This window comes from Cydia amplana, chromosome 5 (genome assembly GCF_948474715.1).
Source record: "Cydia amplana chromosome 5, ilCydAmpl1.1, whole genome shotgun sequence".
Lineage (NCBI taxonomy): Eukaryota > Metazoa > Arthropoda > Insecta > Lepidoptera > Tortricidae > Cydia > Cydia amplana.
The window spans coordinates 13,904,569-13,929,388 of record NC_086073.1 but is presented as its reverse complement, the minus strand read 5'-3'; the positions used below and the strand labels follow the sequence as shown (position 1 = coordinate 13,929,388).

The window sequence follows — 24,820 nt, the reverse complement described above, 5'->3', positions numbered from 1 at the left end:
GGCATTACCGTTTTTTTATCCCATGGCTCAGTACTTAGACCATAGCCTTCACCCAATAACCTAGTTAATTTTAGTGTTCATGAACACTCAATAGTCCTTACACCCTGGCCTGGCGGTTGCTGCTGCTGCCTCTGCGTGCGTCCCATGATACGGGGCATTCACTCGGTGTACCCCTTACATTTCATTAAAGTGTCAAAGGGGCTCTACGTGTTGGCTTCGGCTCCGCACACGCCTCCTAACACCATTGTTCCGTGATGGGAAAAACGTTTACTGAAATAATTGTTATTGATAACGTCAAACTGCGCCATCTGGCAGTTTTAGATCGAACTAGTTTGTATTGTTAATCTCTAGAAACTTCTAAACTTAGTAGATTTGGTATTGTTGCCTATCTTTCATAGATAGCGCTGTTGCACATAATAATATTGTTCACGGTTTTGAAACATTTTTGAAACCAAGCAATCAGACAAATGTCATGTCAAATGTTTACAATTTACATTGTTTACCGCCATAATGCAAAAGTGTGAAAACAAAGTGCGTGTTGCGGGCGCTTTTTTGTTTATTGTGATTTGATTTGTTGTCATATTACGGATTAACAAGTTTTTATAAAGTACTAGACTAGCTGTAGACAATTAATCGTAATGGAAGTTACGGTTACACATATGAAAAACCCATTTTCGTTCTTTTTAAAAGAAAAGGGTAATGAGAGTGATCGACCACTTAAAGATGAGGATCGGTGTGATCTGCTGAACACCTATTTGAAAAAACAGTGGTCGGATGTGAATCACGGAAAAGTGAGTACATTATTTCTTCTTTCATGTTCTTGTATGTATTCTGAAGGCTACTGACAACAGTGTTTAAAACTCGGTTTCTTGTTAGAGGAAAGTGACGAGTTTTAGATAAATCTTCATAATATTATTGAATCTAACTGAAGCTACGATCTCGTCAGTCAACTTACTTACTTACCTTTGGCGGCTTTAGCAATATTCATGAATAAGTACCTCATAGTTATTTAAAAAAAACTCCTGTTCTTTTAACACAACAATTTGTTTAATAAATTTTGTCTATCCTAGAGATTCTATACAAATTTTTCAGTAAACAGAAAGTTAGCCATTAGACACATTTTTAATTCTGTTTCTAGTATGTTGCAGTATGGCACAAGAGTAAATGGACCCGCGGTATTGTCCACATGGAAACCCAAGTTTTAATCTGGTTGGTTGACTGTGGGTACTATGTACGACCGGATGAAACCATGGTCTATGTGGATTTAGCTCCGGAGTTCAAGAAACTGCCTACAAAGGTGTTTGAAGCCAGTATTCATGGAGTGGTACCAATTGATAAGGTATGGAAGTATAGTTTACATTTACATAGTGGCGTATTGGCCATCCTAGGCCATGTAGTAAGTACTTACCCACCACCTCTGTCTAATTTTATGTCATGATTGACCGCCCCTAACATCTTGCCTGCCTACTGAGGCTTAGGGCAAATCTGCCACTGAGTTTACGATTTAACCCTTAAATGCATAGTGATGCATTTATACACACAACATAAACATCAAATGTTATGCATTATTAAACAAATTCTATTTGTTCTTGTATATTATTTCAATAGTAAAACTAATAAATTTTCCGAATCATTACATAAATTTACGCAGTATTTTAATTTATAAAAATTACATTTGTTTATAGACGGAATGTCGGAAAACTTGGAAAAACCTGGAAGTTGATGATTTTTAGTATGTCATTTTGGGCAGATTTTTCGGGGTTTGTAATTATTTTATATTTAAAAACTTTATCATAGGTATATCACAAATAGTGTACCTTTCTAATGGTAGTAAAAAATTTCATATATCTATTACTGAAAATTACATATTTACATAAATATGATTTAGCCAATTCAACTTCTAACACTGATTTCGCAGTGAAAATCGAAGTTATATTTTTTTTAACTATTTTTCCTAGAATCGGCAAACAATTATGTGATACATATATTAATTTCGGGTAAAAAGAAAAAGTCATGCATTTAAGGGTTAATATAAACTAAGCTGCATCATAATCAAAACTATTATTTGTGAATAGGTACCTACGTCCTACATGAATAAAATACTACTTATAATTTGTTAGACACTCCTTAGACAATTTATTGTTTGAAATTTTGCAACTAATTTTGATAAAGATTCCACAACTGCTATTTTTGGTTTTGATTTGAAGTAAAGCCTTGGCCACTTTTTAGGGTTCCGTAGCCAAATGGCAAAAAACGGAACCCTTATAGATTCGTCATGTCTGTCTGTCTGTCCGTCCGTATGTCAGTCACATTTCTCCGAAACTATAAGAACTATACTGTTGAAACTTGGTAAGTAGATGTATTCTGTGAACCGCATTAAGATTTTCACACAAAAATAGAAAAAAAAAAACAATAAATTTTTGAGGTTCCCAAATTGGTTTGAACGAGATCTAGTAAGTAGTTTTTTTTTAATACGTCATAAATCGCCTAAATACGGAACCCTTCATGGGCGAGTCCGACTCGCACTTGGCCGCTTTTTCTGTAATATATGACATCCATTGTAAAAATAATAGTTAGTTACACTACTTGTTGTGTTAGCTTTTTTCAGGTACCTATTATACCTACATCCTATAAATATATTTATTGAAATTAAAAATTCCAGGCACTCTCAGATGAATGTGAAATTAAAGATATCATTGCCACCACCTGGAATCATGGATCCATTGAAAAATCCCAGACCATAATCAATCAAAGCAGGGCTATATATTTTGTGCCCATAGCCCTGTTGTGTACTAAAGGAAACGATGTTGTAAGTACCAAAACCTCTTAGATTCATGGGTCTATTTAATTAAATCGTACAAAAGAGACAGAATCGTATCGTAGAATAAGTTTTTCTCAAAAAAAATTACAAGCTTTTATTGCTGACTATAATTCTCTTTTCACAGACAACTACTACTCATTGAGACAATTCTAACAACCCCAAACACAATTAGTTTGCGTTGTTTTATCACAGAGTTCCCATGGCTACCTCCATTATAAGATCAGCTCGATGGTACCATAATATTACATTGTCACCCGACTTACATATGTAGGTTGTATGCATAATTTCAGTTTAATTGGAAGTCAGGAAGTGGGTCAAATTGAACTTGCCAGATTTGACCCCTACAAACATAATATGATTAATTTTAATTAAAATCAAGCAAGTTAATTAAAATCTTGTAAAAAGGTATGAAATGTGCACCTGAATGTGAAACCAATAAACACCAACATACAAGAGAGACATTTTATTAAATATTTCTAAATTAATATCACTTCTTATTTTTAAACTACCAAAATATACATTTGTGTAAATCTCCTTTAAGAGATTAGGCAACTTGTTATTAGCCATCAAAAATAGTAGGTATCGAAGTTCCAAGCACTGATGGACTACCTGTTTACCATTAGGTAAGCAATATGCTCAATCATCACAATTTTGTTGTTCAAAAAAATAAACTTTCCTTTTTTGCAGGTGCTCGGAGACCTGTACGTGGACTCTCCTAGCCAAGGCGTGGTTAACTTTATTGAACTCATGGAGCTGTGGCCCGTGCATCTGCAGAAGAACCCGGCGGTGTACATTCAAAGTAAGCAATTTGCATTTTAATTTATGAAATATGAATAAAATTGTTTTTTATAATTTTACAGGTTTTACATATTGTCTATCTATGCTGTAGCACCGAACTCCTAATTGTAAGCAGGTGAACGAAATCAATATCTGGCAAACATCCATTTTGCGTGTTTTTTTCAAGTGCAAGTTGCATTTTGCAAGTTTCCTAATTATAATTGTGTTTTTTTGGACCAAGAGTACAAAACGCGAGGATAAAAGCCTCGGCTGTCAGACGTTCTCATCGTGTCTTTGTGACATTGGGCAATCAATAAGGCTAATTCTCACAAATCCACACTTACAGCTTTTGTTTTTCTAACAATTAATAACTGGACAGGGTAACTGTCATCTTTTGGTGAACTATTTTCAGCCCCTGATTGTTTCTCTCTTTCTTTTTTGTCTTTCCTTCGTTGATATCTTCTCTTTGATTCTTCCTTCCACTTCTCCCTTTGCTTTTTTTGCTGACGAGGTGTCATGTCAGTTATGAGGAGAATTTTTTTTTGCGCTTTTCTGTTTTCATAGTTTGTATTTTGTTTTCTTTGATATTCTGAATATAATTCCGGATTGTTTTTAATATAGTGGTACCTTAGCCTCTCGCGTTCCCTCTTTTTGGCTAAAAGTTCTTCTCTACTCTGTTTACGTTTATATTTTTTATCTTTCTTTGGTTGACATGCCTTCCCTTCTCTTAAGTTCTTCCTTGGCATTATCTGCTGACTAGATGATATTTCTTTTGTTGGGGTATTTTTTCCTTGCTCATTGTTTCTTTCATATTGACTTTGATAATCCAAATTCAATTCTGAATTGTTATTAATACTGTAATTTAGCTCTTCAAACTCTGCTTTTATGGAAAAATCCTCTTCGCTGTTAACTTCTCTTTCATGGTCTGTTAACGTTTCCCTTTGCATTTGAAGCTGACAAGATGTTATTTCTGTCGACGGGTCATTATTCTCTTGACCTTTTTTCTTTTCATAGTTTCCAATATCACTCAAATTTAATTCCGGATTGTCATTGATACTTTGGTAGCTTAGGTCCTCACTTTCCATCTTAATGGTGAAAACTTCTTCAGTGTTCTCAGGTTCAAGGTTTTCGTTTTTATCCTTATCTGGTTCGTACGTTTGATTTTTTTGCTGACAAGATGTAATTTCTATTGTAGAAATATGTTCTTCTTGCATTGTATTATTTCCATGTTGTCGTTGGTAATCTGAATTTAATTCCAGATTATCATGAATGTCTTGGTAGTTTACATCCTGACGTTCCGTCTTAATAGTGAACACTTCTTCGGTATTCTCAAGGTTAGGTAGTAGTATGGTTTCTATTAAATGAACGGGGTTACTGTTATCGTCTGGTGAAATATTTTCAGCCCCTGACTGTTTATCTCTTTCTTTTTTGCCTTTCACTCGTTGATATCTTCTTTTTGATTCTTCCCTCCATTTCTTCCTCTGCTTTCTTTGCTGTGTAGAAGTCATCTCACTTATGGGGACTACTTTTTGTCGCGCTAGCCTTTTTTCATATTTTAGTCTATTTTTCCTTTGATATTCCGCGTATAATTCTGGGATGCTTTTAATATGTTGGTACCATGACTTCGCCTGTTCTCGCTTTTTGGTTAAATAATCTTCTCTATTCTCAGCCACAGCTTGTTTCTCCCTGCCTTTTTTTTCTTTCAGTTGTTGATATCTCCTTTTCGATTCCGTTCTCCACTTCTCTGTACGTTTACCATTTTTATCTTTCTTTGCTTGACATCTTCTCTTCCCGTCTTCTCTTAAGTTCTGTCTTTGCATTTTCTGCTGACTACATGACGTCGGGGTAATATTTTCTTGCTCTTTGTTCCTTTCATACTGACCTTGATAATCCAAATTAAATTCTGGATTGTTATTAATACTGTAATTCTGTACTTCCCCTTCATGGTCTCTTAACGTCTCCCTTTGCATTTGATGCTGACAAGATGTCATTTCGTTTGAGGGGACATTTATGCCTTGCGCTTTTTTCCTTTCATGGTTTCCAATATCACTCAAGTTTAATTCCGGATTGTCATTGATACTTTGGTAGTTTAGGTCCTCATTTACCATCTTTATGGTGAAAACTTCTGCAGTGTCCTCAGGTTTGAGGTTTTCATTTTTATCTTTATCTGGTTCCTGTCTTCCCTTTCTTCTTTCTATATTTCCCGTTTGATTTTTTTGCTGACAAGATGTCTTTTCTATTGTAGGAATATGTTCTTGCATTGTATAATTTTCATATCTATTTTGGTAATTTGAATTTAATTCCAGATTATCTTCAATGCCTTGGCTGTTTAAATCCTGACTATCTGTCTTTATAGTATCTTCTTCGGTATTCTCAGGGTTAGGTTGTAGTATAATGGTCTCTATTAAATGAACGGGGTAACTGTCATCTTCTGGTGAACTATTTTCAGCTCCTGATTGTTTATCTCTTTCTTTCTTACCTTTCATTCGTTGATATCTTGTCTTTGATTCTTCCCTCCATTTTTTCCTCTGCTTTCTTTGCTGTGTAGATGTCATCTCACTTATGGGGACTACTTTTTTTCGCGCTAGCCTATTTTCATATTTTAGTCTATTTTTCCTTTGATATTCCGCATATAATTCTGGGTTGTTTTTAATATTTTGGTACCATAACTTCGCCTGTTCTCTCTTTTTGGCTAAGTATTCTTCTTTATTATCAGGTTTAAGTTGACTCATCCTTAACTGAAACAGAAACAATGTATTTAAGTACCTAAATATAAATAATCTGAGTACCTAGGTAGTGAGTTGATAAAATAGTTCTAACACTGATTTAAACTTTCACGATTTTTACACATTATTAAATTAAATTATAAACAAGACCAAGTGCGGGTAGTTCGAAAAACTCGCGCGGTTAGACGATGCTGATGTCAACTTAAGCCAGTCTTCTCCGAGACCACGGGGACAACGCCGTCCTCGAAACGTCGGAGGTAAATCTTAAAACTTAGATACGCGATTAAGTCCCGTTGTATAATTTAATAAAATAGTTCTAATTCTAATATCAATTATTTAATAATTGGTCCACAACACATCATAGCTATACCTATTAGCTGTGTTTTGGCCAAATAGGATTTTTTTTATTTTATTTTATAATGGGATTGGCTAGTCAAAGCCTTTTACAGATGGCGCACATAGATTTCCCCTGTTACTTAATTCTCCAAATACCATACGATACGAGCCTTAAGGTAGTGTCAAATTATTTTTTATTCTGTTTAAATTTTATGATCCAGATGTAAGCCAGATCTAATAGAACAAAATTAGAAACAGGGGAAATCTAATATAAGTTAATGACTTATCTCAAGATTTATCTAAAATCATAATAAATTGAAAACCTCATTTTTGAAGTCGGATAATAAAAAGGGAAGAGGTGTCTGTCACATACACAGGTCAAATATGACTCAGTGAGTTACAAGTTAATATGTCGTTCACTCTTTTTTAGGGTTCAGTACTTATCTCAAAAGGAAAAAAGGAACAAACTTCTAAGTTAATGTAAAAAATATACGGCCGTTTATGCCGCATAAAAAATATATTTCGACACTCAAGGGAATCAAATTTATAGGGTAGGTACTTCCCGTCGACCTAGCTAGGCTAGAACTATGAAATTTGGCAAGTAATAAATCATCTTACACTACAAAGTACAGGGAAAAATCTGAAAACTATAAATTTATAAAAAAATAAAAATTAAGTTACATTTCTACAGAACATATTATTGGTGGACGAGTCCGACTCATATTTGATCGGTTTTTTTTTTTTTAATTAATCGACTATAGTGTTTTTTGAACTCTCTAGGTAGATTGCCAGGTGCCATCTCCACATATTTATAAGTTTTATAACCTAATAACGCCAAAACTCACAATACTGTATAGAAATGACACATGTCACCGTACCCATTGAGTGCCGGCCCGAGCCCTTGATCAGGGTAGAGCGAAATCGGATTTTGGCGCCCTTCGTTGAAGTATTCAAGCGTATTTTCCACCCCCCCCCCCCTCGCCACACTCGCGTCTTTTAGACCTTTTTTTTTCTCATTTGCCATTTTGGCGCCCCCCTTGCCATCCGGCGCCTAGAGCGGCCGCTCCACTCGCTCTACCCTAGATCCGGCCCTGGTTTCATGGATTTTTAAGATAGGTACATAAAAAAGTCAAATACATATTACATTTTAGTAATTTTTATTTAAAAAAACCGACCAAGTGCGAGTCGGACTCGTGTTCCAAGGGTTCCGTACATTAAGTCCCACTCACGTTTGACTGCTCATTTCTAATAGGTTTTTTTGGCTAATGACTAAATTACCTAGCAGTCTAGCACTTACGCCGGTGCTAAGACGTACCGACCTGTTGCACATCCGCATCCGCATTAAACTCCGCATCGATTTTATGCGGATGCGGATGCAGATGCGGATGTTGAAAATAATGCGGAAGTTCCACGGTTGGTTGCGGATGCGGATATTCGCAACATCCCTGCAACAGACCCAGGTATTGTTGCAATCCGCGTTATGGCTGCTCTACACGATGGGCCAACGCCGGCCACTCCAAGGGACGCAGCCATGCGGTAGAATGAGATAGCAATATCACTTGCTCCCTCTAACGCATAAATGCGTCCCTTGGAGTGGCCGGCGTTGGCCCATCGTGTAGAGGAGCCATTATTCATAATTTATTCATAATTTATTTATTGCATCCATGGTTGTTACATTGGTGTTACATAGTGAAAGTGAGTTTCACATGGACCCTGGTAGGGCACAGCAATAGTCTTAAATCTAAATCTAAATTATGCTAGGTATTCGACAGTATATTTATATAATAATTATAAAATTAGGTCTTTTAACACAATGGTTAAGAGATTGTAATTTAACATTTTATAGCAATGAATGTCTAGGAAATATTATTGATAATTTGAATTAACATTGAAATTGTAGGATAAGTATATAATATTAATTTATTTATTTAATAGTCATGTCAAGAATAAGAAATTTTATGTCACACAAATTTAATAATAGTGATTAAAAAATATATGAGATAAAATTATAAAATGAATAATAATTAAAACTAATAGCATTCGTGATCATTTTTATCTTCCAAGAAATCATTCAGTTTATAGTAATTAAAATCAAGTTTGAGGCACATTGCGTGTCAGAATTTAGACACGGGTATACAGGTTGGCCCATTTAGATCGGTCAGTATGGGAAAATATGAAACTATAAGACATACGACGATCTCTTCTTAGGAACCATGTCATCGATTTTAGTAACAAGAAAAACTGCATTCATACATTTAATTTTTTTTTTATGTAAAATGTATTGAAAAAAATGGTGGCCATTTCGAAAACATACTAAAATAAATTAAAGGATATGAATACAATGCATTTTATTCATTTCAGACATCATGTTTCATAGTAACATTTACTGCTTAAGACCTACACAATCGATATCTAAATAGAAATAATTTTAGATATTTTTATTCAAAACGTCCGGGTTCGATTCCCGAGCTGAGTACACATTTTTTTTAAATGTATGAATGCAGTTTTTCTTGTTACTAAAATCGATGACATGGTTCCTAAGAAGAGATCGTCGTATGTCTTATAGTTTCAGATTTTCCCATACTGACCGATCTAAATGGGCCACCCTGTATATCTACCTACCTAGACTAACCTAGTTATAACTGATATAAGTTATGCGATGGGTAACAATAAGCATTTAGTTAATTACCAATCCTGTTATATACCTTAGGCAAGTACATAAGTATTACGTAAATAAAAACATCATGATTCAACCTCACTGGGTCGTTCCGTTCGACGCATGAAAACAATGTCAGTTGCCTGGCTACGTCAGACTTTCCGCGACCGCGTTAGGTGAATGAAAACCCAATGTGATTTAACCGATACGATCTTTAACAAAATAACTAAAACAGAATCAGTAAAACGTGTACTTACTAGTTAAAAACTCCCGTTTGCATAAGATTTGTGTTTGTTTATTATGGAGGGCACAATGACGACGTGTCAGCCTGGCAGTGTCAGCTGGCGACTGGCGACTAAAGAAAAGATATCGGTGTACGGGGGGCGGGGGCCGGGGGTGAGGCAAGCGAGACGGAATAGCGCTAAGGGTCGTATTCCACCTGTCCAATTTCTTTGTCCAATGTGTATTTGAGTCTCACATTTTTCTTAGTGAGAGAATGAGACGCAATGCACATTGGACCAAGAAATTGGTCAGGTGGAATAGGTACCAACCTTACACAGTGATCGCGTTCATAATTAATCGGACAGGGCAGGAAAGCGACAAACTAATGTCATTATTTAATATTTAATACATGCATTTTTTTTAAACTATGCTATGTTTTGTAAATACAATAGTATTCTCGAGTACCTACATAGTTTGTTTTTAAGTTTTTTAACCTACCTACAACATACCTACAATAATGGATGTCAGTGTGTGAGCCTTGAGAGGGATCCGGTGAGCGATAATATGGCAATAGAAATACTCGGTTTTAGGGTAAACTTGTTTAAAATAAAATCAAACTTTTTTAAAGGTATCGCCTGATGGACGGTGGTTTGAAACTGTACAAGTACCAAGTATACTTCGTTTGTGCTAATTGATACGGAGCTTTGCTAATTAGTTTAAATACCTACGTGAAGTGAAGGCAAATTATACTTAATAAATGTCTAATTATACATGGTAATTAACTAAGTGTGACGACTGTGTAATTTTTTTTTTAATCTGTAATCGGCTGTTCTAGCCATAATCAGATGGTTTATGTTTTTTTTTTATTATTATTTAGGGTGGTGTTCCACTGAGCACCATCACCAGTTTGCGTGGGGGCTTATTGTCTCTAGATCAGAGACTGTGTAAATATAAGTATATTTTTTTATTTACTCCAATTTATTTGTCTTCCAGATATTTCCACGTTTTATTCGAGCCGGCGTAAACACCACGCATGCATCCTCAAGCCGGTCATGCCGAGGGAACTACCCGTGGTGTCTCCCGCCACGATCACCGTCGACCAATACGAAGCCATCGCCAAAGACGCCCCGCAGCTCGAACTTGCCGACGACGCTAGCTCGGATGAATGTAGCACTGTCGTCACCAACCGCCAGGACAATCGGCTCACGGCAGACGAGATTGAAGAGTACTCGAAGATGTATATCAAAGTCAATGGCATACAGTATAACGTTTTGAAGATAATACTTAACAAGTGCCACGATCTGAGCATGTGTGAAAGGTACAAGGATAGAAAGTCAGTCGGAAGAGCGACTACGCGTCATTCTACTTTCTGTGGCTATCAACGCCGGCATTTTGATGATTTCGAACAGTTTGCTTAGAAAGTATTTGAAGGCGCTACAGTCGCAAGCCGCATACCTCTAGCTTTCGACTGCAGTGCCTACAAGTGTCCAAGCAGATTGCTTATCCATTGGCAGAACATAATTAATTGTTTTTAATACTAGTGATAAAACAAACCCGCCTCTCCTTGCCGGTGGATACACTTTATGGAAGTTTTGTAGTGCTGTAATTGTGCAGTGATGTTTTTGTTTTTAAGACGTGTGAGAGTTTATTTTTCCCTGGTTATATATTTTATGTAAATAGGTACATAATTTAGCCATAGCTACATATATTTCTGGGTGCCATACATTAAACATTTAGCCATTTATATGTCACGTTACTATAGTGAATAAGTTATTTGTTATTTGTTTACTGAGCTTATGAAGCTACTTATTTCATTTACAGAATTATTTTTAAGTATGTACACTTAAAAGCTGGACTTTTATTTTCTTGTATACTCAACTGAAAATGAAGCATGCGTTAACATTGCGAAGGTACTTTAAGCAGGTTTGTTATTTTGGTAAGCTACTTCATAACTAGGTACCTTCTTTTCTTATGATAAATGGACAGAAAAGTATGTTTGTAGGTTTTCTGTCAGTACTGATTTAGATTCTATAATTGACATCAGGGTTATATGTGTTGTAAGAGATCAAAATAATATAAGGCTTTTTAAGTGTAGTTGTAGTGTATTACAATGGTTTAATAGGTTATAGTTAAAACATAGTGCTGTTGCTAACGAGAAGTTTATATTTTTGTTTAATAAGTATTTTTCAGTATTTATTTTAATTTTGTGAGCATGTTGGTCACATCATGATGTGACTAACATGCTCACAACTTAAACTATGCATAGTTTAAGTTGAATGTTATATTAAATGTTGAATCCTGGCGCTTTCCCTGCTTACTGCAGATGCTGTTAAAATAATATATATCGAAGCAAATTCAATACGTTTACGAGTATAAGTAAAAGTTATACTGAGTGAGTATTGTTTAAGTAAACAATTGTATCTAATACTTATGCATGGCATTAGACTGATTAGACGTGTACATAGGTACCTATACCTATGTCTCCACAACATATACATATGTTGCTATAAAAAGAATTGTTGTTTATCTAGAGTGAACTTATTTTTTAAGTTTGAGAGTAATATGCTATTTTTGTTCTTATGACTTTGTATTAAAATTATCTTTATGTTTGGAATATATATTTAAATAAGTCGAGGAGTAATTATCCTAATTGGTGTGTGGTTTTCAGTCTATATAATATAACCATCTATAATTTAATTCATTTAAACAGTAGTTGTTACATTGAGTATATCCTCCTAAGGCCCAAGGTCCTACCTATAGTACTTCTTCAGATTCGATAAAATTTAAACCATATTCAATTGGAATAGAGTTGCATTTCATTTGTTTCGTTTAATTTTCAAACAAATAAAAATCAACTCTACTGCCTGCACTATAGGTTCAATTTCAGTGGCAAATTTTGGGTTTTTCAATTGTTGCTGGGCCTTAGAAGGATATTATATCGTCAGGTGACATTCAAATCTCACTAATTACTACCACAAGTTAATAGCCATAATGAACCATATTAATACCTAAATAAGGTTGATTTTTGTTAGGAATAAGTGAGTTTTTGTTAGGAATAAGTGAGTTTTGGTTGTCGCCTGACGATATAGTGTAGCCAAACTGGAAAATATTTTATAACATTACACAAAGTTCGGTCTTAGAGTATTGCCTGTAAATCACCATCAGCCTGCTTGATTATACCTCTTCACAAATTATGATAAATAATACTCAATATAGAGAGACAAACCTAATACTACCTCAACTATACTGAAAGTGTTTTGTGTTTATTAAACTAGAAAAGTAAAATGACAAAGGAATAAAACCAGTTGATTATCTTTCTTAATTTTATTTTATATACAAAAGAAAATTCGTCCCTAAGGTGATACACTAAATTCAACTTATTTGATAGGTACTTAAATTAAAGTTACTGTACAAAATATTGTACGATGTACAGGCAGTGTTGCTGGGAGTTTTCGATGTCATACTGTATGGCAAGTTGGACAGTGTACACGGCCCTTTACTTACAAATTCTTTTTAAAAACAATTTTATTCTTTGTCGGTTGGCCCAAAAATGGTTCACACATTGACAATCAGGAATTTAATTTCCACATTTTTAATGTGAATCGTATTTTATTGCTATATGACCACACCATAGTTTCACCATAGGTAAAGTTGACGAAATATAAATGGTCAAGCAGATCTTGTCAGTAGAAAAAGGCGGCAAATTTGAAAAAATGTAGGCGCGAAGAGATATCGTCCCATAGAAAATTTGAATTTCGTGCCTTTTTCTACTGACAAGATTTGTTTGACCATCTATATAAAGTGAGCCGATCTTGTTCAAACTTATTCGAAAGATCGGCTCATTTTATAATTCGTCAACCTTAACTGCGGACATAAGGTACCTAACCGATAACATCGGTTAACAGTGTCTTGATTAAATCACAGTAATGCTACATTTTAAATTTAGTGGATTTGAGTAGTAGTAAACTTGCGTTTGTCCCTAAAAAAAATATATGGCTAGTGTGTTGATCACAGTAAAATTAGTGATTGTGGTAACAGTTAGCTTGTTCCGATTTAAATAACTAAATATTAGAAGGCGGTTTGATCACAGACGGAGCCCAGGGTTGGTGCTGGCGACGTAGTTGAGGAGTTCCTCGGAGTCCTCGCAGACGACGGGCTTCTCGTGGTAGCACGCCACGTCGTGCCACGCGATGCCGTCGTTGTACACGTTGTTGAGCACGGACAGGCACGACTCGGCGGTCTGGTTGATGTCGAACTCTGCGTTGTCGGGCTGCGGCCGCTTCTTGTGCCCGGTCTGGGACCACGGGTTGTAGCCCCAGCCGTTGGGGATCTGTAATAGAAACGAGAGCGATATAAATATATAGTTTTTTAGGGTTCCGTACCCAAAGGGTAGAAACGGCACCCTATTACTAAGACTCCGCTGTCCGTCCGTCCGTCCGTCCGTCCGTCCGTCCGTCTGTCACCAGGCTGTATCTCACGTACCGTGATAGCTAGACAGTTGACATTTTCACAGATGATGTATTTCTGTTGCCGCTATAACAACAAATACTAAAAACAGAATAAAATAAAGATTTAAGTGGGGCTCCCATACAACAAACGTGATTTTTGACCGAAGTTAAGCAACGTCGGGCGGGGTCAGTACTTGGATGGGTGACCGGTTTTTTTGCTTGTTTTGCTCTATTTTTTGTTGATGGTGCGGAACCCTCCGTGCGCGAGTCCGACTCGCACTTGGCCGGTTTTATATATTATAAATGGGCTTACTCATGGCCACAGACTAGGCGAGGCGAAGACGTGGCCGACGATGGAGGGAGCCTGCCCAGAAGGTGCCTGTTCACCCTTGATTTGAAGGTTGCCGGGTTATATGAGCTCGGAAATATAGACGCCGGCAAGGAATTCCATTCCTTGGCAGTGCGCATAAGAAATTGGTGGAATATCTACCAAGTAAGGATGGGAACAAAAGTCCGATGGTAGAATGGCGACGGTGGAATAAGCTCGTGCAGCTCTTAAACACACTCCCCGAAGTTGCAACCTGTAGAATACAGACTGGCGACTGGGATATAAAGAAAAAGAAGCGTGTGAAGACTATGTTGTGGTCATAATTCCGTGGCACTTACCCTGTTGGTGGGCGTGATCTTTTCGCGGTTGGCGGACCAGAACCAGCCGAAGAGGTTCTTGGGCTCGAGATCCTTACGCCCCTCGCAGCCCTTGAAGTCGCAGAGACGACCAGATGTCCAAATGTAGGGCACGTCATCTGCAAGGAGGTACTCTGATTAGATATGAAGGGTACACGGAAAGAACATGTCTAGTCACTCTGACAACATTTTGAGATATCGCGGTTTGAAAGGAGCGATGTACATAATTAACCATATAATTTTCGTATTTGGGTGTTTTTAAAGTGAGAAAAAAAGGAGTTATTATATATTTATAATTACAGAGGTAACATAACCTGTAACACCAAATAGTTCATTGAGAGCTCTAAACTGACTAAATGTATGTAATGGTTCTATGTGAAGTTTATTTATTAAAACTTTATTGCACAAAATACAAATGGCGGACTGAATGGTGCAAGAAAAATATAAGGGATTTAATTTAGGTACATATTTCGTTTAGTTTGTCTTCAAAGAATTGGATGTTAAATTACGATGATCTATGTGTATTTTGATGACTAACTTAGGTCCTTTACTTACATATAAATTTCATAAACTAAAAGTCTTAAAACTAAACACTATTTAGGCGCCAAAACTTCGTGGCTCCGTTGAATCGTCTGCTTCTAAGTCGAAATAAGTTTGCCCCAGCAGTTGCACTGGCAGTGTTAATGCTGATGACGATTTGAACCCACATGATGATCGCATTTAACTAGCCAACTACGTGATTCGGTCAAACACGGCCATTACACAGTGGTGTTTATTGGAGACTAATAGTTTGGATAATTACTATTTACTAATTAATACAGTAAATTTATACGTTCAGCATTTGCGTATATTAGATTAGACCTGGGGATCCAACCCTTTCCCCTCCCTTTTGGGGGGGGGGGGGGGGGGTAGGCACGGTACGATCTCGTGGCTACCGGGCCAAATCAGTTTTGTTTGACCTTAGGAACAATCGTGCCAAGCGGCATCGCCCGAGACTAAAGCGCCTACTACAGCAAATTTAGTCTTCTTTAAAAACGCCCAAAAGGTACTATCAAAACCTAGTTATCAAAATCTAAAAGAAACCCGTAATTGTAATTTTCGCGGTTTATTCGATATTTGACAAAGTTGCGTTCAGCGCTCGAGGTCACAAACTTGGATTATTAATTGGGCCAACATCATAAATAAGACTGCCAAAAATCAGAACTACCTACCGGATTTGAACGCAGAAGAGCCACGTTACAAAATTTGACAAATTTACTGATATTTAAAAAGTAAACTTACTCTGCTGTATAAGCTTAAAGATGAGGTTGTTCTCCTCCTGCGTCTCGAGCGAGACGAGGTCCATGCAGTACTCGCGGCAGAGGTTGCGCCCGTCCAGCCAGTCCATCTTCTTGTTGGCCAGCGCGGGCACGTGCCCGCTGTAGAAGTAGTTGTGCCCGCGGTAGAAGAATTCCTTTGGTCCTGAGGAAATAGGACGGTCATCGTTACATTTTGTGTGACTTTAAGAAGTTCGACAGGGGATTGAGTAATTTACTGCGCTTAATTTACAACGCTTAACAGGGTTTTGTGACAATAGAAAAACATTTTTTTAATTTATAGGTACTTATTCCCATAATTAGATCTGAGTAATGCTAACGCCACTAGGTAGGTATTTAGGCACGTAATATTGCATTAAAATTACAAGTAACCTAAAATAACATAAAAACGAATTTTATTAAGTGTTCAGTAAATAATTGCATTTATTGGCCATTGAGTTGGTAGAGCATGCATAATATTCCGTCTCGGATTGAATTACTACAAAATGTGATTATTTAACTCAATTTCCTCAACACGAGCCTTTATACCGATGGCCCTTATAAGTGCGTCCTAGTCCCACACTTATAAATAAACACAGCCACGAGGTCGCATGTTCTAACCTCACGTAATATACAGGCGTGAATGAATAAATAGTGAATAATAATTTACATACATCCGCGGAGCTAATAAGCGACCCTCGACATGGGCCGTGTGTCGTGTACCCCAAATTGCGACACCACGGATTCTGCGATCACGGTCGTGACATTGCTCCTGGGTTGGAATATGCCAAATAAGAATTAATTGTCTATTGTCCATGTGGTTGCACAACATGCACTTAGCGTTGTAGCATTTTTAAACTATTTACAGTCTGTAGGTAGGTACATTTCGTGGCACCAACTAGATGTGGTTAAATTGCTTTTATCCATTGAGGAGTTGATAATATAAATATAAGACCAACAATCAACTACCATCAGATCAGCTCCATATTAGCATAGGTACCTACACAAAAATGAGGGAAGTACAAATTAAGGTACTTCCGTCCGAAACTATGCAAAAATAAAAATAAAAAACTTAGATGACGTTGTTCTCAAGGTGCATCACTTGACCTTTAGGCATTATATTTGCATTAGACATCTAGGTATAAGGAATGTGTTTACAAATTACTACTTGTTTTTGTAAGTAAATACAAAATATTACGTAAGGTCATTGAGAAATAGGTACATGAATTTTATAATACCTATCGTAAATAAGTAGTTCTCTGTAAAGCCACCACCAGTTTTGGCACTGATATAAACGCTAGCGTTACATTCTATGCATGTCTATGCGTGTTGTATATTAGTGCGACCTTATGAAGCATACCGTATGTTACACTGTTTGCGGTTCTGAAACTGCAATAAATTAATCGTAGTGCGTTCCTTAGAGTAACTTATTACTCTAGATCTGTTTCCAATATGTCTGATCTAAAAATTAAAACTCGGATTGGCCTGTTTTTTAACTGACTTCCAAATCTAAAAGGAGGAGGTTATCAATTCGGTTGTATGTTTTTTTTTTGTTTTTTATTTTTTTTTATGTTTGTTACTCCATATCTCCGTCATTGCTGGACCGATTTTGAAATTTTTTTTTTGATTGCATGTATATGCTTACAGATTGGTCCCGTTTTTGTCAAAACCCAGTTCTGATGATGGGATCCATGAGGAATCGAGGGAACTCCTCAAATCTTAAAGGCATACATATAGTGATTTTTGTATTTTTATCAACAAATCAAGCATATACATTCAAAAAAGTGACATTTGATGAAGTGGAACTGCTGATGATGATCAGAACGGAACTCTTCAACGACGCATAGTACACGTTTGACGATTTGTCCTCTTCGTTATGTTTGTTAAGCAAGTTAAGTTTTTAAGCCACATTTTTGTCAAGCTCGAGTTCTGAAGATGGGATCCATGAGGAATTGAGGGAACTCCTCAAATCTTAAAGGCATGCATATAGAGATTTTTGTATTTTCATCAGAAAATCGAGCATTTTCATTAAAAACTGTCGCATTTGATGCAGCGGAACTGCTGATGATGATCAGAACAAAACTCTTCAACGACGCATAGTTCACGTTTGGCGATTTGTCCTCTTCGTTATGTTTGTTAAGCAAATTAAGTTTTTAAGCCACATTTTTGTCAAGCTCGAGTTCTGATGATTCCCATCATGTGGCCACGAGGAATCGAGGGAACTCCTCCAATGTTAAAGGCATGCGTATAGAGATTTTTGTATTTTCATCAGAAAATCGAGCATTTTCATTAAAAACTGTCGCATTTGATGAAGTGGAACTGCTGATGATGATCATAACGGAACTCTTCAACGACGCATAGCTCGCATTTGGCGATTTGTCCTTTTCGTTATGTTTGTTAAGCAAGTTAGGTTTTTAGGCACATTTATGTCAATCTCAAGTCCTGAACATGGGATCCATGAGAAATAGAGGGAACTTCTAAAATCTTAAAGGCATTACGTATAGGATTTTATATATTTTCATCAGAAAATCAAGCATTTACATTACAAACTGTGGCATTTGATGAAGTGGAACTGCTGATGATGATCAGAACAGAACTCTTCAACGACGCATAGTACACGTTTTGTGATTTTGAATTTCGATTTTGACTTGGACTGGGCCCCGGACTCCGGACTCGGACCCGTACTCGGACTCGGACCCGGACTCGGATCCGGACACGGACCCGGACCGTGACCCGGAAAATCACTATGGTACCTAAACTAAATATACCACTATGATTACCATAAAATGTATACATATACTTGGTCAACCAGATCTTGACAGTAGAAAAAGGCGGCAAATTTGAAAAATGTAGGCGCGAAGGATATCGTCCCATAGAAAATTTGAATTTCGCGCCTTTTTTTACTGACAAGATTTGGTTGACCAGCTATATTACCAAATAAAGTATAAGCGCCGTTAAGTGGGTCCAGGCTAGTAGTTAGAGAAGTCGGTTTTTTTCTATTAAAGATTATTTATGTTCGTTTTAGTTTAATAAATATCGCGGCTATGTCTGTCCGAGTTTGGAACTTTAAGGCCAAGCGCGCACCACGATTTTAAATTGTGCGACGCGATTTTAAAATCGCGCTGTAATACATATTTTCTTGTCACATGTGCGCGCACTGGCATATAAACACATACGTTGCATTTCTGCGACAAAATAATCGCGCGACAAAAAATCGTGGTGCGTTCTTGGCCTAATATGAATTGAATGAATGATTGATTTGCCTCATAAGTTATTTCATAAGTGAGGTTCTATAGCATACATACGTGGTGTAGCGGCAGATGCGCCGGTCACGCGGTGCCAACACTGCCAACTAGGCCAAGGAGCCGCGGGCGATAATGTACATCAAATTGTTATTTACTAACAATACAATGCCCCCGAGGCGGCCGTCGACACTACGATAATTTGCCGAAATGTCGGCGGACAATAATATAGGTATTGCATTAATAATCCTTTGATATGAAAGCGCGTTTAGATATAATATTTATTTGGCAATTTGCTATTCTCATAGACTGTGTCGTATACCTGGCTCAGATGAGATCAGAAAGATCAGCTGGATCATTGTACAGAAGGTCAACGCCCATGGTAAGTTACTTGCTAAGCATTATTTGCAGCCGATCACAACAGCCAGAAATAAAACCCACAATAGGTTTAATTTTGGTGGATTTAAAACTCGTAATCGCAATGAGATGCCGATTCTTTATTTTGCGTAATATTGATACAATAGAAGGCATTAAAGTTAATTGCTTACATTGAATTGCACAAATATTAGTAACGAGTGGTGATTGCCGAGGGAATGTGTTAAGACTTCATGAGTCGCACGCAGACAATTATAGTGGGACCTTGCGCGGTGACAGACAGACAGATGTGCGATTGTTCGTCTATCGAGCACGCAACTCCGGTGCTATAAACCTATCTTATTGTTTTCACACACAAGTACGTCGTTAATGCGTTCCATTATTCAAGTAGCCGCGTACCAAAACGACTAACAAGTCCTAGACGTCTATGACGACGCATTTACATTCATGTTTACGTCTCGCATCGTCGTAAAACATTAGCATTTAGCAATGATCGCGCCGCTTATAGGTTTTAGCTTTAGCATAGAGAGGCTGCATAAAGATGTAATAAGTTGCACGTTAGCAATATTGAGAGGCTGGGGTATTTGGACGAAGGCTAGATTGCGAAACAGAGGGTCTCGTGACTGTATTGTGCGGTTTAGTTTGTGTATCGATCGTCGAGATAAGTTGCTCTTGCATCAAAAGATAGACGTGGTGTGTGCTCATCTATAGACAAAATCCGAGTCACGCCTCGAGGTGATAATAAGTCATAAAATAACTAAGTACAAATGGACTTGGATCAAGATTGACGTAATAAATTCATTGAATCATTGTCTTAAGAGTCGGACCACTCTAAGTTTTCATGCCAAGTGCTGCGTCAAGTATGGAGCTTATAGGGATATGTATCGTTCTCACTGCCAGGTTTGTGCAAAGTGACCGTGCTCAGAGTCTATTAGTAAGTAATATTTTCATCGGTTACATTGTAGGCAAAAGACGAGATGCTATACAATGTATGAGTGTTAAAAAGTCTGCGCACATCTACGTGATTATGAAAGCTTTGATCGTTCTACGACAGATTGATTGCCGTTGGAACTGTAATCATTGACGAAATAATCCCTAAATCGATATCACGTCAGCAATAATAGCCCCTCTAAAGGCTACCAATGCAATAAAAAAACATTCTTCCTTTTAATTATTCGAATATTTCAACATGCTATTAAAAACTCATCAAGGGTCTGGCCTGTAAAGATCAGTTTCAAAAGACGTTGCTGATTGAAACGAAATGGATGTGACCCTTGCAATTTTATTACTAAATTGTCTTAACACCGTTATCGGCTTACGAATGGGTAATAAAATGAGACGGCTTTATGAATATTGAGGTATCGAGGACGCCGCAAAGTCATGTGTCCCGTGACTGGCCGGCCCTGAGCCAAAACTCTACCGTGCTTATTTATCAGAATTAATTTAAACTTAATGAGAAGCCATTAAGTAAACAGAAGTCAAGTAATAACGCTTCGCTATTAAGGCGGAATTACAAAATATCCAATTTCGCTTCCTCGCTGAAGTGCTAATATTAAATATAAGACCACGAATAAACGTACGTATTTACTCATAACGTGTCTAAGCACGCTCTACAAGAGGTGTATCATTACTGTATCATTAGCTTAGTTACAGTAGTTACACTGAAATAGGTATTAGCTCTATGAAACAAAATATTTCTTTTACAAGATTAAGAGATAAATGTAGTTAATAGTATTTAAAAGGCACGAGAGGATCGCGATGTTGTATAGAGCTTGTGCGTCTTGAAAATTTCTAAGTCTCTGATAGGTAATAATAATTTAATTAACATTATGTGTTTGCTCTGCAAAAACTGACAGTAGGTAGTGTTGGCGAATATGGACAATAACCGGAAAATTAGTTTTATTTACTAGTAAAAGTTTAACTAAATGTACAATTCTGGGAGGATATTTTGAGAGTAGGCATCTTTGTTAAATACATGAGAGCCTGCGACCTAGGAGTACGCCTCCGTGACACTAGGTCAAGAATATATTTATGAGGATAGCAGCCGATGTGTGGGTGAGTAATATGCAAATACAACTGTGTACACAAGCTAAGCCGGCCAGCTTTATACAGCCACAAGTGTTTGCTATGTCTACAAAGGTTATATCATAAGTTTGTCATTTACTCATTATCTAGTCGTATCGTAGTTTGTAAAGTTAGATGTTTACAAAGTTGCAAGTTGCGAAAAATCCCGTATTGCTCAACTCTGTGAAATGATTAATGACGTTAGGTACCTTATCATGTTTTCGTCAAGGGACCGCGACTCTATACTTAATTGGTTAACAGACTTCCAAATTCTTTTAAGTATAAACTACGATACAAGTGGGAAAAATAGGAAATCAGCAACGAGTGGCAATAAATTAAAACACGACCGAAGGGAGGTTTTAAGTCGACAGTCGACACGAGTTGCGAATTGACTATTCGCACATGTATCGTACAACGTTTTTCAGTACATATGGCCCTTTAGATTTTTGACATACCTAGTGTTACGTAATGTGCTAACTATCGCACTAGTGCGGTAAAGTAGCACCATATGTATTGTAAAAAATACGCACATATAAGCCATTGTTCCAGGTTAGAACTACTGAACACATTAAATTATTATTACTGGGTACTCTATATTGTCATTCCACATATTATGTGTTCAGAAATTGAGTACCTACCTAATTAGTCCGCATTAGACGAAGACATCTTAATGAAAATATTCCTATAATATCTACAGTAATTAGAAATAATACATAAGTTACGTCGGTATTATGTAGTTTATGTTCATAATTAAACCGATTAAAATGAGAGCAACACCGTAATGAGTATCGTGAACTTCACTGCATTAATATTAATACATATTTACGTTATTTAACAGCCTTAAATTAATATGAATTAAGATATTAGTAATTACTTCAAACAATATTATTACGTAAAAGTTGTAATACGAGTATGACCTGGTTCCAAAATGTTTTCAGTCGTTAAGGCAGTTAGAATAAGGGTTTTCCGGAGGTAGGTATATGACTTTTATAAATTAATTTAACCATTAAAATACTGCTACTTGACAGGTCATTTTGAAACAATACATAAAACCTAAAACTAAATATAAAATATCTCTCCAAAGCTACCCGCTTCTGGAATGGAACCTAGAATGCTGGCGGCGTTGTCCCTTGGAACCGCCAGACATAATCTTTGAGCCAAGAAGGAGCCCGCCATGTGGTCGCCCGAGACACCTCTATTAGTCTGACCGACACTTCCTTTATTAACTGTTTGGTGTCGGTCGACCATGGGCCCAGTGTTTCAATGGCGAGCGCCGTAAAAACCGTATTGGTCCGTTAGGAACGCATATTTGCGGCGATTTAGTGTCTGAGCCTGGTCATTAAAATTTAAAATCTGCTATCTTAAACTTCTTCCATGTTCATCCTTCAACACATGTGAACGATGTGAGAATATTGCTGGCTAAAAGGTTTGTGCGGCAAAGTTTCGTCTTTTTTTTTGTTTCTAGAACGGTGTTGCCCGTAGCCAACGTCAAGTAAATTGTTATTTGTTCTTCATTTTTATGACTTTCAAAATTATGGCTTCAGTCCAGTAGGACTATTTCGCCAGTATCAAGTTGGTATCAAGGTACAGTGATTTTATTAGCTCTCCAGTTTCGTCTTTATGACACTGTCCTAGGTTCCATTTTCAAATTTCAAAACGCTTATAGAGTGATCAAAGACGAGCGTTTCAGATTCCACGCACGTGAGGTCTCCGGGGGTCTGGAACGCGCGGGGCAAGGGCTAGAGCGCCGACGCCCGGGAGCCGGCGTCCTCGCCCGCGACCTTCCCGGGCCGGGCAACGACCGGGGAAAGTGATGAGCTTTTACTTTCGTGGGCGTACGGAGCCTGCGGTAACGGGCTCCGCACCGCGCACAGACAAGACATCCTCCAGACTGAGCAATTGAGCATAGTAGCGCTACCCCCTCTGCCACAAATATACGGTAGTTTAACTCCATTTTCGAGTCAAAGTGTCTTTGTGTAACGTCCGTGTCTTTGAACGGACCAATCACGGCACGGGACTCGCTCACCTCGTCCCCCGCACCCCAGTATTTTTGGCAGCATCGGTTTCATGAAATAATTGCTCTAAACTCCGTCTAGAGGATTCCTACTGCCGTATTCGAACTTCAAGATATTCACAAGAGACGACACGTACTAGATCCATGCTAGATACGTTATAGTTTAGATTTCAACTAGTTCTCTTTTGCAGCGCAATTCGAGCAACCAATGTCACTTTTACGTTAGATAGAGTTAGATATCTATTAGAATGTGAATTGGATATCTAAGCCATATCTTGTGGAAATCGTCCAAGAGTATCTCCAGAATCGCGCAAATATCAAATTTTACAGGTTAGATCTTAAACATATCGTTATCATATCTTGGCGATGTCTAAAAGATATCTAACAGATGTCTATTTCAAAATCCGAATCGGGCCTCTAGTCTATGGCGCCGCGCCGCTAGTTTTCCCTACGTTTACGTTTCGCTTCCTTTTGATTGTTTATTAACTGTGGCTTTTGTTTCCGGAGTAAATACATACTCTGCACGTTAGGAGAAGCAGGAGTAAACTAATGAATGAATAATGTTGATTTTTCTTTACTTTTAACTATGGCGGAACCGGAACAAAAGTTAAATTTTACAGTTACGAGTATTAAGTAAGTATATGCTTGGAAGTTTAGTTGTATGTATTTACTATAGGAAAATACCAATTAAAAGGACAACACAGTCCCTTACAATTCGAAATAAACAGGATACCTACTTTTTAACAAGCTTTTATTAGGTCGACCTGTATGTAAATACATATGTAATGGAATCTAAGGTAACTAATTGGCAGCAAATTGGCAGCTGTATGTAGTTCTGATGACAATACAATATGGTACTGTCGAACTGATCTGATGATGGAGACAGGATGTGGCCATAGGAACTCTGTGATGAAACAACGCAACCTATTGTGTTAGGGGTTTTTAGAATTGTCTCGATGAGTATTAGTTATCTGTCGTAAAAAAAGTACAGTCAGCGATAAAAGCTTGTACCAAAAATTAAATTTTTGCCAAAAACTTATTTACTGTAATGAATATCCCTAAAAGGGGTTACCAATGACTATTTCTTCTATATCAGAATGTTTCATTCTCGATTTGAGAAATCTTTAGAGCGTGAATGTTCCGATCATATAAAACGTATA

The 24,820-nt window shown here is 37.2% G+C and overlaps 3 protein-coding genes across 3 annotated transcripts in view; 1 reads left to right on the top strand and 2 right to left on the bottom strand.

Annotated features, from left to right (window-relative positions):
* Positions 1–629: 629 nt before the first annotated feature.
* LOC134648351 (uncharacterized) lies at positions 630–11,452 on the top strand. The gene is made up of 5 exons (XM_063502867.1): positions 630–791; positions 1,139–1,339; positions 2,663–2,809; positions 3,509–3,620; positions 10,532–11,452. The coding sequence occupies exons 1-5, from the start codon at positions 639–641 to the stop codon at positions 10,954–10,956; spliced, it is 1,038 nt and encodes a 345-aa protein (XP_063358937.1). The 5' UTR covers positions 630–638; the 3' UTR covers positions 10,957–11,452.
* LOC134648316 (trichohyalin-like) lies at positions 3,874–9,658 on the bottom strand. Its single transcript, XM_063502814.1, has 2 exons — positions 9,574–9,658; positions 3,874–6,336 (listed from the first exon to the last, which is right to left on the bottom strand). Exon 2 carries the CDS (start codon positions 6,328–6,330, stop codon positions 3,925–3,927), a length of 2,406 nt encoding a protein of 801 aa, XP_063358884.1. The 5' UTR covers positions 6,331–6,336; positions 9,574–9,658; the 3' UTR covers positions 3,874–3,924.
* Positions 11,453–13,486: 2,034 nt separating the features above from the next.
* LOC134648101 (uncharacterized) overlaps positions 13,487–24,820 on the bottom strand; it is a 32,057-nt gene continuing 20,723 nt past the window's right edge. Inside the window, exons 3-5 of the mRNA XM_063502570.1 lie at positions 15,952–16,131; positions 14,653–14,789; positions 13,487–13,868 (exon numbers count right to left, since the gene is read on the bottom strand). Coding sequence (XP_063358640.1) covers positions 13,623–13,868; positions 14,653–14,789; positions 15,952–16,131 — 563 coding nt within the window. The 3' untranslated portion in view covers positions 13,487–13,622. The remainder of the gene's footprint in view (positions 13,869–14,652; positions 14,790–15,951; positions 16,132–24,820) is intronic.